Below are 14,371 nucleotides of genomic sequence, written 5' to 3'. Positions count from 1 at the left end.
ACAGAGGTATAAGTAGAATACTGAGTATGATAACCAAGTAGCTGTAATTCCAGAGTTCTTCTATTGAATCTGCTTCTTTTAACAGTTTCTTTTTGTTTTTGGCAGCCATTTAAATCCAGTATCCTATGATCAGTAGATTGCCTTACTGTTAAAGTAAACATTAGAAAATGACAAATTGCATTCCATGACACTAATTTCTCTGCAGGATTTTAGGGAGTGAGCCAAAACCAAACAAACCAAACACCTTTGTTCCATGTAGAACACTATATAAGGGAAGAAAAAAGTGTAGAAATTGATTATTTGTTGTTATTTCAAACCTCATTAGCTTTGCATCTATTTATAAAGCATATGATACTGTAGTTGCATGGATATCTACTATATAAAGAAATCAACTTATTTTGAGACATATTTATAATGGGGGTTAAGTGTAGGGTATTTTTTTTGAAAGAGCAACCTATGATATTGAAAAGTAGCCAAGTGGAAATGGCAATAGATTTATGCTGTGATGTTCTGGAAAGGAGGTACAGATTAATAATAATAATGGTCAACATTTATTGAACACTTCCTATAAGTCAGGTACCACACCAAGCACTTACCATTGATTATTTTATTTATTCCTCCATACTACCTTAGGAGAGAGGTCCAGGAACTTTTTCAAAGGAGAGGCTGAACTGGAGATTTGACCAGATCTTTCTGAATCCAAACTAATCTTGTATGTCTATGATTGGCCCAGTGATGAGTGTTATTATGAGAGCTGCCCATGAAGAAAAGATTGTGTTGTTGAGGTCTGAGTTTTCTAGTCCTGGAAAAGCACTCACACGTGGAAAGCTATACTGATGCAAGGGCAGGAAGTGTGATCTCTACAATGGCTTCCATTATAGAAATATTGGAGGACAAAACTGCTTTGTTTAAAAAATGAATGGCTACAGTGGTGATAAAACCAGAAAATTCTGGGTTAACAGGGCTAAGCTATTCTTACTGCAGGGATCTCAGAGCTCTTACCATTCACTAGAAGTGTCTATGACAAGAAAAACATGTGCTATCACTCTTTCTCTATACCATAGACTCCTTCATTTTCTTGAGTTGTGTGCGCCTTACTCAACCTTGGAGGCCATATCAGAAAGTAAGGCATCTATCTATACTAATTTCTTTAAGTACAGACCAGTTGCTAAATATACCATTACTATGAGAACATAACTGATAAATCTCTCTTAATGGGAAGCATGCATCAGTTAATTTGTCTGTTCCTTGATTGTGATGTAAATCAGAACTTGATAGAACCTAAAATTCATTCACTCATGAGAGGGCAGACTATCAGGTGAAGTTTGGGTGGAAACCAGCATTTGCAGACAGTGTATGTATGATGGCTCCTCTAGACTGTGACAAGGACAGATAAGACAGTAACCTCTGCCAACTCACCTATAGCCGTGGAGACTACCAGACTCAGGGGGAAGAAGTCCCACTCCTACCTTGGCAACCTATCTGTGACAGTCTTGATATGGGTAAAAGAAAATAAACCACAGGGAACTGAGCTAGTTCTCCTGAGACAAAATCCCTGACAAATGGGCCTAGCTGTAATGCAATAATAGTAATTAAATGAAGCTGGTTCAGTGACATGAACAGAAAAAGCTGCAGCTCTTTCTGTTCATGTCACATGCTCAGAGCATGCTACAGAGTATTATCATGCATAGGACAGATCTGAGGGCAATCAGAGATGAGAGTCAGAGCTTCTCTGACACAAGGGATGCTATATTCTAAGTTTCTGGAAGCATCTCTCTTATACATTGATCATGAGAACTGAGAGAAGAATGGAATTTGTGATAATTCTTTTGAGAAGTGTTTCTGAAAGAAGTTGTTTTGAATTTCTCTTTCTTGACAGTTATCATGGCTGATGGTTCTATTCAGGCTGAAAAGGACAATTGAAGAAGACCATGTAGCAAATTTTACATACTATAGAGATTTGGGGTTATAGAAGAAGCTGTCTGTGGTGGTATTAGTCAAGATGCTATTCTTGGGAGTGGGGGATTGAAATCCTATACAAGTCACCATCTTGAGCGGTCCCTTGAAGAAGACATAGAAGTTATAATATCTTGTTATTTTTGTAGCACCTGTAACATAACTCTACTTTAGAATTCCTATTTTTATAGTAAGAGGGGCAAGACTTAACAGTGCACAGGCCAAGTTCTAAACTTGAACCAGGAATAACTGTTAGAACATGCCTTTTATCTTAGCCTGTGCCATGCCCAAGTGCAAATGTCTCACTTTCCTTAAAGTCGTTGACCCAGACACACTGGCCTGTGAAGAAGGTACTATTATCAGCCACATTTTACAGATAAGAAAGCAGATGAGGGGCTTCAAGGTGTTTAGTCTGATAGAAAGTGGAAGCCATGATATCTAAAGCCAGGCTTTCCGCTTTCACCCTCTTAATTATATTCTTCTCAGCACATTTTCTTGTCTACACAGGAACTCTCAAAACCCAAGGACCATCCTGATTAGACTCACAGCTAATGCTGTTGCCAAGCATTCACCTTTGGAGACTTTCTTCAACACGGATGTAAGGGTAACTTTAATCAAACCACCAATTTGTGGCAAGCAGTTACTTTTACATCACATTTGGGAGCCACAAAAAGTTTAATATTTTAAACAGTTTGCACACTCTTTCCCACAACTCATTTCTAAGATAAATTATTTAGAAAGCTATTTCTTAGGTACACTTCAACTTTGCTTGGGTGGATGATCACAAATTTCAAAAGGTAAACACATAATTGAGGTGTCATTGTGCTCTGAACACTGGAGAGGTTTACATGGGCTCTCTCTATCAACAGTACACCTCTCTCATTGGAGGATGGACGGGGTGAGAACCATATATTGATGGCTTTTGTTCTTCGTTCTATCCCTCATATAGTCTCTTGAGTTTCAAAACACTTCTTACCGCTGTTGGAGAACCAAGAGCAAGACAAACTATGTGGAAAAAATGCCCACTTCAGAATCTGCCATGTGATACATGTTTAATATAAATTTCCCTGGGCCTTCTGCCCCAAATAATTTTGACCTTGTTCAATTTAATCACTGTTTCAGAGCCTCCTGTTTCAGTCTGTGAGATGGATCTGTCACAAAATAGCTCACAGCACTTTTGTAAGCAAATGAGTGCAAGGTGAAAGGGCTTTTTGAAGTCTGATTGTTGTTCCATACACTGGTGACCAATGCCTTTTAATTTCACAGCATTGCCCTTCAAGAATCACCTTCCCTTCATGACAGTGACTTTTGGCTGGAGGTGACACAGTGGTAGTTCTTTCTAGTTTTCTATTTTCTTCTTTTTATGTGCACGTGTGTTCAGTGTACCTGCTTATGTGTTTGTGAGTTCGGGCAGATGAGCACATGTGTGCTCATGCAAACTTGGATATGTACAATCCTGGGGTTGATGTGAGGAGTTTTACTTAGTTATTTCCCACCTTATTTCTCTGAGGTGGGGTCTCTCTCTTAGCCAGGCCTACAGTTTTGTGATATGGTTAGTTTTGTCAGCCAGCTTGCTCTGGGGATGGCCAGCAACTCTCTACTTTCTAAGGGTGAAATTCTCACTGAGTCACTGTACCTTCCTGCTACTTACATGGTGTGTTGATTACTGGCAAGTCGACACCACTTGGAATATTCTGGAAAGTGAATTTTAATGAGTGATTGTCTACATTGGTTTGGCCTCTGTAGCATGTCCCTGGGTGGTTGCTTTAATTTAGGCAATTGATGTGGAAAGTCCCAGCGCAGTGTTTAGCAGCACTGTTCCCTAAGCATGGAGTCATGGACTGCATAACACTGGATACATCAAGCTGAATACAAGCAAACAAATGAGCAAGCATGCATTCTTTTATTTCTTCTCTTGGCTGGATGTGATGTGAGAAGCTGTTTTACAAGTTTTAGCCTTGTCTTCCCTACTATCATGGGCTGTAACTAGAATTGTGAGTTGTGAGAAATCTCTTTTCCCATAAGGTACTTTTATCACTTCAATAGAAAGGGAATGATCACACGCAGGTCCTGGAGATCTAAACACTGGTCCTCTTGCTTGTGTTGCAAGCACTTTAATCACTGAGCCCCTTCTCTTCATTTCCCAATGAGTCCCAGGGAGCTTACCATTTTCATAAGTAAGGCCAGGGCTATAACCTGGTTCTTGGACTCTTCTGCTGGGGGATAACATTTTTTTCCTCGAATCTGGTGAGTGGATCTGTGTGGTTTGGTCCTTGTCAGGGAGATAGTGATGAATGAACCTTATGAAAAGGTTGCCAAGATGCCTCTCTCACAGACTCACCAACATTCTACTCTCCACCCATATCTGCATACCCCAACTAGATGAGGGAAGAGCTCATTGGCTCCTGAAATAGGCACTATCTGCGGGTTAATCACTGTGGGTGAGTGTGATGACACCACAGTGGAACATCTATGCAATGTCTGTTGAAGAGGAAAAGCCTCCTCTTCAGAACATTTGTTACTTTGCTGCTCTCACTCTGAAAACAGCCACTGTTTCTCTCTTTCCACACAAACAGAAAGCTTCCATGCTAAGTCCACATTCTCATTAAGAGCTTACTGTGTGCTGATTTGGGCTCTTTGCCGACTCAGAGATGACTGGGACATGGCACTTGTTTTAGTTAGGGTGTGTGTCTAATCCAAGGCAGGCATTGTCTGCCTATTCATTGTTCTTCAGTCATGAGTCAGGCAATTCTGCTGTTTGGTGAGCCCAAGGATACTTTCTTTATACAGTCAAGCTCTCAGAGAGGATATCACCCTTCCCAGGCAGAGTCAAGGGCTTGTGACACTTGGCTAGAATACATCTGCTCTAGGAGCTTACAGCTTAATATGTTATAGATGTTAATGTAGATGAAATGAGTGAGTGTGTAGAAGCAAAGAGAAAATGTAACTTTCCCCCAAGTATTACAGAATGAGAGGGGAAACTAGTAACACAGCCAGTGACCCTACATCACAACTAGGTGGCTCTAAAAGATAAATGACTTTTATCATTTCCTCCTTCTGTCCTTCTATTTTTCCCATATGTGCCACAATGTACTGGGGATCTCTCTCTCCTTTTGCATTGGGCATACAATGCTAATGAAATCTTAGTTCCCATCCTGGAAAAAAAGGAAAGGAGAAAGACAGGCAGGCAAGGAGAGAGGGAGGGAGTGGAAGAGTGTGAGTGACTCTGTTTTGTATCCTGTCTACTTTTGCTGCTTATATATCCTCTGGCCAATTCTTATGGAGATGGGGGCTCTATTGTGTGTCCTCTCCCAGAAATAACTGCAAGTCTAAAGGTGTCTACGTGAATACAGCCAGAGCTAGAGTGAGAAGCAAAAGTGTATAGGTCATGCTTTGTTACTGCCCTTCCATATTCAACTGCCCAAGCTGTTTCTTGGTGTACTTGAGCCTGAGATAGGACCTATCAGGCTACATTTTTTTTTCAAGACAGGGTTTCTCTGTGTAGCCCTAGTTGTCCTAGAACTCACTCTGTAGACCAGGCTGGCCTCGAACTCAAAAATCCACCTCCTTCTGCCTCCCAAGTGCTGGGGTTAAAGGCGTGCGCCCACCATTGCTCGGCTTATCAGGCCACTTCTAATGGCTGCTGGGTGCTATCTGCCTATGTCAACCTGTCCCCATAGCCAGTGGCTCTCAGGCTTTGATGAGGTAGTTTTGCTTATTTGTAGGGGTCCACAATAGCAGGACTGCATCCTATGGTTGTACGTTAGTACAGGAGCTGAGCTTTAGCTGGCTAGAGTTTCTTAGTGCACCTCCCAAACTATAGCAGGTAAAGCCCAGGGAAATGGAGCTTTATATCTATCTGTATGTGGAAATGCAGGGGATCTGTCTGTCATGTATCACAGACAGACCTATCCTTGTCTCACAGACAGATCTTGCTCTTCTGCATTTGGGACAAGTGTAGCATTGAGAACCTCATATATGTGAAGCTTACAGGTAAGCAATCAAGTACTTGATGGCTGAAAGAGATTTTAGGGGAGTTAGAGGTATTCCCTCCCCTGCCCCCATACCATCTCTCTGAAGTACACTTGCTAATTTTGTTTTTCAGATGGAGAAACATGGAAGGGTTAAAACATCACTGTCTAGGGGTGGGGTTGGGGAAGATGGTACTAGGAATGAGGAAGAAACTGAGCTAGGCTCCATTCTCCTGCATCCTTTTGTGGACTATCCTCATATGTGAGCTTTAGTGAGGAAATGGAGGTCAGTCTTACTTCAAAATTAATGAGAGGGACACATCTCACATATAAGAACTATCTTGAGCAAATTATACTACAGAGAATCTGCAGGTCTGCAGCAGCATTTGTGTGAGTGCACATGAGTGTGTGTGTGTGTGTGTGTGTGTGTGTGTGTGTGTGTGTGTGTAGACAAATAGTTGAAGCTCAGAGATCACTGGCCAGTCTAGCCAATTGGTGAGATCTGGATTAAGAGACTCTGTCTTAAAAAAAAATTGGAGAACATCAAGGAAGGAAACCTCTAGTTTCCACATATGCATTCAGACATGTACACATATGCACACACATGTTTACATTCACACATCTACACTAGATACATATAGTAAGTAGAAATAAACTAATTACTCTGAAAGAAGAATATAAAACCTGGGTGTATTGCTAGGAATCATGAGATCAGCTAATTTCTTTTCTGATGGAAAAGGCTTGAGTTATTGCAAAAGAATGCTTTCTGCATGTGGAGGGAAGGTTAACAGTATAAAAATATTGCCAAAATCATGTTATCTTGGAGTTGACAATGTTAAGCAAAGTCTGATTTGGAAGACTGGTTATTGATAAAATAAGCAATTATGTAGTCTTCATTGTGTCCAAGTGTCTTAGTAGTTATGACAATATCCTGAGATGCAATGCTGACAGCCCAGAAGATAGCTAATAATTTCATCTTAATAATCATTGTTCCATGTAAGATGACTAGATTCTTGATGAGTATCTTCTGTACTATGGTTGTGTTTGAGGTACGTGGAGGATGAGTCAGGGTAATGGTGTGGACCAAAATAATTTCAATTACATGGACCCATGTAGTCTGTGATTTTCATTGGCTTTCAAATGTTGTCACAATCCCTCTACCTCTGGCTTAAGGCAACTGAACTTTAGCAGGTCTCCTTTGAGTATAGCTTTCTATAGGGCGTTCTACAATCCAATCACCACCATCACACCAATCTACTGCTCACTAGTCTTGAAGAGCTTATTGTTTTCTACTCTATTAGGGTTACACTTTCCTGCCTCAGGTTTCCTCCAATATTACTTAGCCACAGGTACCAAAACTTAATCACATGGCTTGACTGTGTATGGTCCTCCTTTTTCCTGGGGCTCAGTTTCTCCTTATTTGTGAGCCTTTCATATTGCACATATTTACTTGCTTTTTTTTTTTTCAACACAGGACATTTCTTCCACTTCTCTTCTGTTTGTCTAAATCATGTGATTACCCCACTCCAATGTGTTATTCCATGACTTTTCTGGCTTAGGGCACTGGCTCAATCCTCTCATACCAGTATGATAAGCTCTACAGATATTGTTATGTTCAGGAGTATAGTTTTTTCCTTAAAGAAAGAGTGAGTTACAGATATCTTCTAGATCCTACCTACAACTGCTTTCTCAGCCATCCTTCTCCCAATATTACTTTCTTTCATTGCCTGATATAACTCAACATTATTTATCTTTCCAATGATAATGTGTGCTCCATGAAGGCAGGGGCTTCATTTGCCTTGTCATATTTAGTATGCATAAAAAAGCCTGGTATATAGTATGTCCTTGTTTATTTTTTAATGATTTATTGAATGAATGAATTCTTATTCACTGGAAAATTCATAATCCAAATGATGAGCAAAATGTGGTGGAACCATAAATATGGTAGTCACAGATTCTAAAACTTAATCTTTGTGGGTTTTTCTCAGCCACCACACACAGGATTGCATGGCTGATGACCAAAAGGACCAGAATGATCCATTTTATAGGAATAATGCATATTCCTGTGAGAAAAGTCCTATAACCAGGATAGGGGATGAAACAGCTTCAACTGCTGAGGGGAGTGTCCGTAAGAAAACTGGAAGGGTTCTCAGTTGTAGAAAGCCAGTAGCCTGGCAACCATCATAAGGTATTTTAGAAGAAGTCTAATGCCTTACATCTGAGTGGAAGATGGTTGTTGGTGGTAGCTTGGAGACAGGGGGCACAGAAGTGTGAAATGCTTACTAAATGGAATTGTAGTTTATTGAGTAACAAAGACCACCACCCAGCTGCCTGGGAATTACATTGACAAGATGCAAATGGAAGAGAATATTGGAGAAACCTTATTTACAGATCAATAGATAATCTTTCATACATAAAAGGTCAGCTCCAGGAAGGCAAAACATTAAAAAAAGAAATACTGCCTGCAAATAAAATATTGACTTAAAAATCCATTCAGATGAGTTCTTTGGTGCATATTCTTCTCGTTAAAGAGCTTTTCTTTATTTATAAGCTTTTTTCCTTAACTACTTCAGGTTCCTCTGTGAAACATGAAGGCACTGATGAAGAGTGCTGATTTCTAGTTGTCCTGAATTCTGTGCTTATCAAATAAACAGCAGGGAATGGATTCAGCACAGAGAGCTACAGAACAGCACGTCTAAGTGTGTGTGTGCAGCAATTAGTTGCTCGAGTCAAGTGGCGTCTCATCCCTGCCCCCTGGTAATTTCCTGCTTTTGGCTGAACGGATGCTAAATATTTATCCTGGCTTAGGGAAGCAAACACCAAACTGACAACCACATTAAAAACAAACAAACAGTAAGTAGCTCAACCCTAGGCACCATTACCGAGTCCTTAGCCATGCGGTGCTTTTCCTTTGTCTTGAAGCAAGTTTCCATCATCCCAAAGGATGTATGAAATTATCTCTGTCATGACTTGGCTGCTGGATCACAAAGCAGATAGATGGCTGCTTTTACGATAGGAGCAAGCATGGAAGGAGATATACTGGGGACTAACTTTGACCCCTCTTCTGCTCATCACTTCAAGTCCTAATCCTTCTTGTGAGTATATGTGAAGAGAAAGTATTTAGGAGACAATTCAGCTTTAGCAAGGTGATAGGATTGGGGCCCTCACCATACTGGGTTAATATCTCTAAGAAGCAAGGATGAGACCTGGGAGAGTGGCATAATCTTCCATTGTCTTGATTTTGGACTTCTTAGCTTCCATAATTGAAATAAACTTTTGTTTATGCTACTCCATCTTGTGTATTTTAGTATGGTTGCCTGATCTGACTAATGCAGAATAGAAGCTTACCTGGACATTTTTTCCCTGAAAGAACCTTTTAGATAAGAGATCCCACTGTGTATTTGTGCGATCTGTCTTAGTGGAAAATATTTCAAAAGAGCAGCAGTCTGAGCCATGGTCAGGTATATCTCTGGTTGAAATGCTGTTGGAAGGCAGAGTTGTTTAAACTTCCAGAGGGTATCATGTGTGAACTGCATGCTGAGGTCTTATGCATATCTAGGGAAAGTTTAGTTTTGCTAGGAGCTGAAAGGCTTAAGATATACAATTCCTATTTCAAATTCACTATGGGAAGAGCCATATGTAAGAATATTCTGTATGGTATAGAATTATGTCATTACTATGCAATGGATATTTCCCTCAAATTTATGTAGAAATCCTACAGCAAAGTGTGATATCATAAAATCATGTGTAGAAATGGGATATTTTCTCTTCTCCCTTTATATACAATACTTCTAAAAGGTCATGTGAAGATACAATAGAAATAACGTACCAGGAAGAGGACCCTCTCAAAGAACTGACCACTGAGCACCTGATGTTAGATTTCTGACCTCAAGACAATATTGGATTATGATTTAAGCTACCCAGCTTATAGTATTCTGTTGTAGCAGTATGAATTGATCAAGACAATAATATTTTTATGTGGGATTTTTGGAAGGGATTTTTTGACAATAATGCAGTGTTTCCAAATTTTTTTTACTAGATATCTTGTTTTTCTGAAAGTACATTTAAAATATACTGATGAATAATCTCCTTAAACACAATGTGGCTGCAACCAACTATTGTTATCTGTCTGTCAACAGTCACAGGAAACAGACAGGATCAATATAGAACCCATTTGGGCATAAGGATTTGCAAATTCCCAGGTCTTGTCTTCCCCTGATAATGATTCAAGAAGTCAGATCATTTCAAAGTGACAAAGGTCATGAAGAAGAGACTGGACTTGATGACAAATGACACAGGTGTCATCTCATCTGAAGTCAAAGGTTGAGCTTTGTTTTTGTTTTTTTTTTTCTATTCTTGATAGTCCCCTTACCCCCTTCTCTTGTTGTACAGTGATTTCCACATCCACATCCTACAAGTTCCTCCTTTGTTGAGGGTCCCCACAATGAAGAATGAATGGTGATAGCCATGATGTATGGGCCAATACCAGTCCAATTCTAGGGTTTTTTTTTTTTTTGTGGTACTTAGGTTTGATCTAAGACCTTGCATGTGATAGGCAAGCACTCTACAGCTGAGCTATATCCCCAGCCCCAGAGTCAAATTCTGGATGCTTAGTTTTAGAGCTTGAAATGCTTTCTCTCAGTCCTCATTTATCTTCTGTGTTGTGCTCCTTTTGGACAGGCTATGAAATGTATGCATAAAGTTTTCCTCATGAGTCTGTCCTCTGCAGTAGAGTATAGACTAGGGGTAGCTTGCCACTGGATCTATCTATCCGTCCTTTTGACCTCTCAGAATTCTTTTGTTCTGGTACAGAAGGTTCTATGGCCCCATGTTCTGCTCAGATATCTTCTAAAAGGTAGGAGGCAGGAAGAAAGAAGGAAGAACAAAAGCGCCAACTATGTAACTGCATATATTGTGTGCCCACGCGGCTGGCTTGCCTATAACATGGCTTAAGAAAAAAATTAACCTTCTTTCTTCTCTACACCCTTCCTTGGATTCCTGTCAGGGCTAAGGTGTAGAAGGTTAAATGGATCCTCTCTCTCTCTCTTTTTTTGTTTTTTGTTTTTTGTTTTTGTTTTATTTTTTGTTTTTTGTTTTTTGTTTTTTTGAGACAGGGTTTCTCTGCGTAGTTCTGGCTGTCCTGGAACTTACTCTGTAGACCAGGCTGGCCTCAAACTTAGAAATCTGTCTGCCTCTGCCTCTCAAGTGCTGGGATTAAAGGCGTGTGCCACCACTGCCCAGTGGTTAAATGGGTTCTCATTTGCTGAAACTTATTCCTTAGTTCTCACTCAGATTGCTGAGGTCCACAGTGGCTCATTATCCTCTTATCATACTTACTAACTCTAGTTAGTGTGGACCAAAATTTAGGGCCACAGAATGATGTTATCAGTAGCTAATATTTACTGAATATCTGTAATGATAGATGTGATAGGACCAAGGTTCTTCCACCTTGTCCATACTGCAGCCATGACACAGAGCCGATACTCCCTCCTATGAGAAAGTTGGAAAATTGACCAGCTCTGTCCTAGGGACTTGAGGTCAAGCTGACCCAGCTAACTGCTAAATTTTATGCTTCTGCTAAACTTTTTGCTTCCTTTCATTTCTCCTGGAACTGGCAACAAGGATATGGCTTTTGCCTTTAAAAGCTCCTAACAGAACTCACTCAGGGCTACTCTGTGAGAACTGTTTCTCTTTAGCCAGTCACCAGATGGCCTTATGAAGGCTCTCATATTTAGATTCTGATTTTGTCATTGGGGTCCTTGCCCCATGACAAAAGGCATGGTGAAATCTTTTTATATAGTTGGATTGAATGCAAAGGTGTCCTTCAGGCCCATTTTTCTTTCCTGTGTCACAGCTCTATATCATGACTATAGCTTCTAATGTCAAGAACTGACACCTATTTCTCTACCTCTTGAATTCAGACTGGTTCTGTGAATTTCTTTTATTTATTTATTTATTTATTTATTTATTTATTTATTTATTTTGGTTTTTTGAGACAAGGTTTCTCTGTATAGCCCTTGCTGTCCTGGAACTCACTCTGTAGACCAGGCTGGCCTTGAACTCAGAAATCCACCTGCCTCTGCCTTCCGAGTGCTGGGATTAAAGGAGTGTGCCACCACTGCCCAGCGGTTCTGTGAATTTCTGTATCTAATAAAATGCACCAGAAGAGATAGTACATTATTCAGGGTATATGCTGAAAAGCTTGTACTTCAAATGTCTCTCCTAGAACTCTGGGATCTCAGTGCACATAAGCCTACCCTAGCATGGTGGAGATGAGGGAGGAGAGCTGAGTCATTCCAACTGGGTCCATAGACGATGCCCTGCCCCAGATGACTTACTGACCTGCTAGAGATGCATGAGTATGTTTAGCTGATGTCAGGCAAACCAAGTACTGGTCAATAGATCTATTTGACCTAACAGATCAACTAAAACAGATAAAAAGTGATAGACGGTTATTGCTTTAAGCCTCTAGGCAGCATTATTATGTTAACAACCTATATGCATTATATTTCCCATCCTTTTAACAAAGAAACATGCTATGGGGTCCTTGCCTCTAACAAATAGCTAGTGAATGGACTCAGCAAGTTTAACTCCAGGGTCTAGATTTTTTTCTACTACTTTGTAAGATCTCATCACAACATTTAAGTAACTGTCAAGCCTTCAGCTAAAGTAAGTCATTCGAGTGTAGGAAACTGATTTTGCTTATGGGGACAGGTCATAGGATGGAGTTCAACATCAGAAATCCCTCTACTGATAAAATATCATGACAGTTATGGACCAAAATGTACAAAACAAAGCATTGCAATCTATCTGAAAAAACTACTTATATGCAAAACAAGTGAGACAAACAGTGTCTTTGAAGTCAAGGTTGCAAGATGAAAGATAGCTGAAAGTTTGATTGCATCTTATTAGCCCTAAATTATGATTGATATCTGTAGATAGTCTGCATGACAATCCTGTAAATGTGAAAGCCATCCTTCATTTGAAAATGAAAACAAAATGCTTTTATATTAGTGGATTTTGCTTATTAAACAAAACTAAATTCATTTCCGACTGTCTTTTCACCTTTGGTCACTCCTGCCTGTCCTTTATGAAAAAGCAATTATTCCTCATAGTAGCAAATGGAGATTTTACTAAAATAAAAATGCGCAATTTAGTAACAGAAGGAGTGATGTGATGTAAGAACTCTTACAGATATCGGAGACTAGGAAGATGCTGGAAGGCCTCAGGGTTGATGTGCAGCAGATTGTTGGCCTTTTCAATCCTACTGTAAAAGATGAAGGTGTGTGTAAGTGACTTGAATGGCAAGGAGTGCCTTTTATTTTTCATGTTATACAGAGTACATCAGCAAATAATCCATCCATCCATCCATCCATCCATCCATCCATCCATCCATCCATGAATCATTTTAGCAAAGGCAGTAACATTTATTATAGAAATCTGTGCAAACTGAGCATCAACCCTGTTGATTTAACACTTAGCACTTGGTTACTGTCCTCTAGTCCATTTTTAAGCATGGTAAGAGCTGAGGATTTTACAAGTAACGATGTCCCAGAAACAGGGTGCCCTAAGAATTGGGAAGTGACACTAACATAGGAAACTGAACTAGGGAATGGTATGCAGACAAGAAAAGAACATTCCGACCAGTGAGGAAGGGTGAAAAGATAATGAGAGGAGGAGGGAAGGGATATAGATAATGCAGCAAAAAAAATGACTAGAGAAACAGAAATGAATTGGCAAAGAAAAAAATCTGGAAGTCTGGAGAATATCAACTAACTTCTGTCTCTGACTTAAAGCACCGAATTCCTGCAGACAGCATCTGGCAGGGGCCCTGTTACCCCTAATTTGTAGAGCAAGGTGGTTTCTCCCAACAGATGGGGAGTGGGGACCTCTGCCCAGTGGTTTTGACCAGTGTTACGTCCTGATCAATCGTCTGGAAGTGAGCTTGCACATACTTGGATTCCTGCAGAGAACCTATCTTTTTCTCATCTTGCTGGATCAATGTATATTTGCAAGATACTCTTCCTAATTACTTCCTCCCTGTTTCATTAGCTTTTATGTTGCAGAAACCTTTAGCTAACCAGAGCCAAGTACCAGGAAATTAATCATTTAAACAGCCAGTGTTGCATGGGAAAGAATACCTCCTCATGCAAGGAGGAGATGCAAGAGCTGTCCACTGGGCGGGATCAAGGGGTGCATTACACTGTGCCTTTGGTTTATTACTCTGATATGCTGTGTGGATGTTGAGACACCATCAGGTCTCTTTTCATAACTAGGGCAAGAAGAAGGCAGGTGGAAAGAGAATATAGGAACAAGACATTAGTGAAAACAAGGAAGCATGAGGTAGGAGGCAGAATGAGTAGACAGAAATCAGCAGGGTGTCATTTCTAAATAACTTCTTAATCTCTGTCTGTATGTCTGTCTCAGTCTCTCTCTGTCTCTCT

General features: G+C 40.2%; 1 protein-coding gene across 4 annotated transcripts in view; it reads right to left on the bottom strand.

The window, feature by feature from the left end:
- The window catches only part of Fshr (follicle stimulating hormone receptor), a 178,864-nt gene that overhangs the window by 39,080 nt on the left and 125,413 nt on the right, over positions 1–14,371 (bottom strand). For all 4 annotated transcript variants that reach the window (XM_031356363.1, XM_031356365.1, XM_031356367.1 and 1 more), the window contains one exon: positions 13,120–13,194. In XM_031356363.1, coding sequence (XP_031212223.1) covers positions 13,120–13,194 — 75 coding nt within the window. The remainder of the gene's footprint in view (positions 1–13,119; positions 13,195–14,371) is intronic.

Source organism: Mastomys coucha, unplaced genomic scaffold (assembly GCF_008632895.1).
Source record: "Mastomys coucha isolate ucsf_1 unplaced genomic scaffold, UCSF_Mcou_1 pScaffold6, whole genome shotgun sequence".
NCBI classification, from domain to species: Eukaryota; Metazoa; Chordata; class Mammalia; order Rodentia; family Muridae; genus Mastomys; species Mastomys coucha.
Note: the sequence above shows the minus strand (reverse complement) of the source record. Positions and strands in the feature narration are given on the sequence as shown.